Source organism: Sinohyriopsis cumingii, chromosome 6 (genome assembly GCF_028554795.1).
Source record: "Sinohyriopsis cumingii isolate HCF-2022 chromosome 6, ASM2855479v2, whole genome shotgun sequence".
Lineage (NCBI taxonomy): Eukaryota > Metazoa > Mollusca > Bivalvia > Unionida > Unionidae > Sinohyriopsis > Sinohyriopsis cumingii.
The window spans coordinates 63,848,684-63,854,017 of NC_142966.1; the positions used below are offsets into that span (position 1 = coordinate 63,848,684).

The 5,334-nt window shown below is 37.3% G+C and overlaps 1 protein-coding gene across 1 annotated transcript; it reads left to right on the plus strand.

Annotated features, from left to right (window-relative positions):
- The first annotated feature begins 1,782 nt into the window (after positions 1–1,782).
- On the plus strand, positions 1,783–4,296 carry LOC149797083 (uncharacterized). The gene has a single exon (XM_089961757.1). It carries the CDS (start codon positions 2,424–2,426, stop codon positions 3,333–3,335), a length of 912 nt encoding a protein of 303 aa, XP_089817883.1. The 5' UTR covers positions 1,783–2,423; the 3' UTR covers positions 3,336–4,296.
- Positions 4,297–5,334: the final 1,038 nt, after the last annotated feature.

Below are 5,334 nucleotides of genomic sequence, written 5' to 3' on the forward strand. Positions count from 1 at the left end.
CGATCTAAGTATCAGGTTTGATAAATGTATAGGTGGAATACAGACCTAAAAGGTAGCAACCTCTCACCCACGGATCGAGTGTGAGAAGTATCTCGTATCGGTTTATTTGTATGCTGCAATGTAATATGTCTCAATATTCTGTACACATATCAAGTTTTATCAAGGCGAACGTGCAAGATTGAGAAAGACAGATCTGAACAGTAAAAAAAAAAAACTTTTCTGAAGCGTACACAGTAACTAGGCCACAATGATCTGGTGTAATACGCGAGTTTGGCATATTTTAGGATGCATGGAAATATCAACTTTGAAGGCCTGTGTCTTTTTCTTTGGGTGTAAGTCAAGTATACGCTTAACTATATCACGTCTCTGACAACATACCTAGGGCGACCTCCAGTGTGTATCTAGACACCTCTGCAAAGTTATGTATAACTTTTATGGAGTGTATTTTACCATAGTCGGTTACTTCGCTTTGTTACAACACTGGCAAATAATTGAACTGGGATTGGATGATTAAGTGCTATTTTGGCACATTGATATAGTCGCAATACTCACCTTCTGCGTGCTAAGTGTCATAACGCAATGCTTTTACCTGCTTGTCCGACTGATTCATCGGTTATATTCTCCAAAGTAACGAAAACATTGATTGTAAAAGCGTAGAATAATTAGAACCAATCCATATCTTCTGTACGCATATTCGTCTTTATTTAATGTTGCAATGTGTGTGATAGAGAGACGAAGGCTGGGGGGTTGGGAGGCACTTTGGGTAGAAGTCTTGACCTACAAATGCATCCTGAAATCAATCCTTAAACTGTCTTTTATATGTGTGTAATTACTATGTGTATAATTACTATAGCTATATTAGGCTACGTATTAAACAGCTTAGACCTATCTGTGAATTTTAAACACAAGTAATTTTATCCATTACAACAAAGGGGCCACACATGTCCAGGAGGGGAGGGGGCGGAGCACATGTCCCCCTCTCCCCGCCTAACTACGCTCTTGGAGAAGGGGGATGGGTATGGAATGTATATCATGTTACATTAAAGTCATTTTGTTACCCTAAAATGTCACTGTTATGATATTGCATTTTATAGATAATAGTATCTATAGTTACAAAGTCCGCGTAAAGCTTGCTAGAAATGCCTTTACACAGCACGGATTCCCCACCAAAATGTACCAGAAATGACCTAAATGCCATCCTTAAATAGGTGTTACAGGACGGACGGACGGACGGACGGAAAGCTGTAGTATTATATCCCGCTATCACTGCCAAACATGGTGCGGCATACATATTTATGAAATTTAATTTCCAGTTTGGAATACATATAGCCTTATCCACCATTCCGGTTCTAAATGGTTTGGAAAATCAAACAGTAGAAAATGTACAAATAATTTACATACTTGATTTATTTTTAAGAGTATACTCTTTATTTACAAATATATTTCAACCGAATGCATTAATATTTTTTTGTGTATTTCACGCATACTGTTCAATGCTGAATAATTTTCAAAATAAAAATATATACGGGACAGATAATCATGTGTATGAATAATGCTTTATTTTGTGCCGAGTATGATATCCAACAACACCTCACACTATAACCTTCAGAATTAATAATTAACAACTGGCTTTCAAAAGGATTGAAGTATTTTGAATTAAATGGCAGTCCATTTTATTGTATCCATATCGCTTAATACATCTGACATATATCGCTTTATAATGCTGTATGTTTTACCTAGCTGGCCTGATCCTAAAGCCTTCATTTGTGTGCAGATCTTTGGCTTGACTACAGATCATCAATACACAGTCTAATATTCACGCAATGCAATACACGACTCGTGTTAGAACCGCCTGGATAACGACTGTTGAAACAAATTCTATATAAAATCTCCGTCTCAACGAACATAATTGACTACATCAACCAGTCTTGTTCTAAGAGCCATTTACAGAAGAAAGACACTAGATCTAACTTCTAAAGATGAACCGTTCAAGCGATGGATTAACGTACTCCCGGTCGCGATTTTAAGTTGCGTTTAGTAAAAGGACTATAAAGAACTAATTGACAGTGTTTTCTGCTGGTGATACGGTTCTCTGGAAAAGGTGTTCAGACATTTTTCAATCAGGATCCATAAATAGAGCGGTTTAAAATGTGGTTTCGGTTGAACAAATCACTTCTTTGTCTGGAAATATTTTGCATGTTTTAATATTGACATTTTGAATTGAACCTGTAGAAGAGTGGAAACCTGTTCATCAATTTTTAACTTTCTTTAGGTTTGACACGGCGGATCTCATTACCTATAAACAGTCAATGCGTACTGTAGTTTCCTTCATTCAAAAGTGGTAGAGGTCTCGGTGTTGCAGTGTTATGATGGTTTTACACCTATAGGTGTTTCTTTCTCCTAGAAAGATTCCTTGGAAAAAAATGAGGTTATTTCAGTCTCAAGTTGTTATGGAGGACTTCGAACCCCCTCCCCCGTTCTCTATAGAACGAGAGGCGACTCGGTCCATGCCGGTATTTCTGAGCCAGTTTCGAGATGGCAAGACGCGGCTGCCAACGCCTGAGAAAGTCGCCATTATGGAACTATCCAGTAGTTTTGAGAAAAGAAGGCTCGGCAAGCATCAGCAAATACTGACAGACATTACACAGAGGTGCCGCGAGCAAGAAGTCAATGATCTATCCTCTAAACTTAGCTCTAAGGTCAATCTGGCAATCACAGGGACCGTAGGAAAAGAGGTAACTTTCTACTCGACTACATTCATGGGTTCTAAACAGCGTACGGCTGTCATATTCCCAAACGTCATTGGAGATATGCCGCGAATGCACAACCAAAGCATGCATTCGTCGCTGCGGTCTGTCTACGAGAGAACTTATAAACATTTTCCCGCCAGACGAATCATCCGACAACAAGCCAAGTTCGAATTTCTGCGACCTTCTTTACCAAAGATTAATAATAACAACATTCCCATGTCAACACAATCTGAGCCAACATTTGGCAAGACAAAGTTATTAGAAAGGCAAAGAATCAACGGACCAATACAGCTTGATCACTACATAAGTCCAAAACCTGACCATCTTGCTCCGTTGGTGATGCCATCTCTGACACTCGATAAGGAGAAGGACGGAATTGAGTCATATTTTTCCACCCAAAAGGTAACGCTTGGACAAAAAAGCAAAACAAAAGAAACACTAGACCAAATTCAGCACAGCAGCACGAGAATGATACAGCCGAGGAAACCAGACTTTGAGGAAAATGTCATATCCAACTTACATCAATTGGAGTTAGGTGGCGGCAACTCTCCACCCCCAAATTCAGAAATTAACCCGGACCAGTGATATCATCTGTATATACGTCATAACCATGTAACCAGGTGCCCAACCTGACATTTTGGAAGTGTTATCTGTAACTTATATAATGAGGTATTGCACTACACGAATAATAGACTGCATTGTAATGCATTAAATATCCATCATCAGATTGGAACGTTGACAAAATGTATGCCAAATATTGTTAACAACGTTACAAGGAAATCAACATTTACATATTTTGCTGTGAAGCGTGCATAAATGTTTAATTCTCGCCGAGACACCTGTTAAAATTTGAATATGTTCTGCATTGTTCCGATGGGATCTGTGTTCAAAGATGAACAAGCACAGAAAAATCGAACCCAATAATTATCTGTGTCCAAAGTCACTTTTTAGCAAGAGGCTGCCCTGCACAAGTGGGAATTATATTTTAATTAGAAACAAATATATTCTTGTAACAGTTAGTTACAAGTTTGTGCGATATGATGATGTGTTGCAAGTGAGTAGCAATCGCATAAGGTCTCGTTATTGCTTTTTTTGTTCATTACAGAAGGTAAAATTCACTTTAATCGGATCTGGACATATTTTCTGATCGGATGAGAACCTGACTTTGGAGGATATTTGTCCCAGACTTGTAAATTTCTGGATAAAACTTTATTTAATTGCTTTGCTTTCAGTGGATAAAAACAAAACTTGAATCAACACGAATCATCTCCAGTTGATGATTACATGAAGAAGGACTGAACTGTGTATTGTTGGTTGGTAAGAAACACTAGCTGTGCAGTTGTTACCTATATTTGTTCACTTGTAACCTGATTTATAGGGTCAAACGAAAATTGCCATTAAGTTTTTTTCAAAGGTCTTATTTTTACCGTTGTTTCCTCCTTCTGTTCTAATTTTAGATTTGTTCTTTTTTCGGCTATATTGTATTCTGAACCTATCACGCCCTGATGAACAAGAATCTATTAAAGATGGTATTGTTTGTTGTAAACTTTTTCGATCAACATTTATCTGTTGTGTGTGTGTGTGTGTGGGTGTGTGTCATTTATTATCTTTAATTTACATTAGTAACCTAGTCACTGCTCTCTTTTAAACTGACATTCAACTGCTGTCACATTTGCTATGTCATATAGTCTTGTGACTAGTGGAATCACTTCCGAAAATTACAGCTGTACTTGTAGATGTACTTTGTTATTGACTCTTGATATGCAATGTGCTTGCACACCTTACCCTTTGATCTCTATGAGACCTTCAAAATGACTTGTATACATCAATATGATGCATAAATTATCCTTACAGTCACTTGATCACCTCTTGGCGATAGAAAGTGTTCTTGGAGTAATAAGCCCTGTTTTGTATCACGATGTTTCAAGACCCCGCGAACTTAATGTACTGTGTAGCATGCTACATTCCAATTTAAAACTTTATACACAGGACAAGTGGAATGTCAGATGTAAAATCAATTGCTAAAATTAGACACGCTACAAACAATACCGTATACGTTCTATGCAGCAAATTAACGATAAAAACATTTTCTGTTGTTGTTTTTTCCGTAGGGAACCCAATGGGTTCGCACTATACTATTACAGTTTGATTTTTTTATCACCTATTCTTTACTACGAATCATAGATGGTAATGTAAAACTGGTACCTACCTGAGTTCACTTATTCGCTACACCAACTTGTTCTGTTCATAAAGTCTTTAAAAAATTAGTTTGGAAGATGGTATAATAGGCAATAGGTAAATAGCTAATACTTCAGTATCTTAATTATACTTCGTCCTTTCGGGAAACATTATTTATAGTAAATTTAAGGGCAAAAATGTTTACGAATTAGAAGCCGCTATATTGAAAAACAAGTTCGATTGGAGGAAAGTGTTTGCCTGTCAATTTGCTATGAAAAAAAAAAGTTTGCGAACAAGATATAGCACACGAAAGACACCAAAAATAGAAGCTTTTAATCTGGTCTTCTTGCTTAAGCGGCTTTGATTGTATCCAGTACTTTTACTAAATGCTAAATTCAGCTGACAT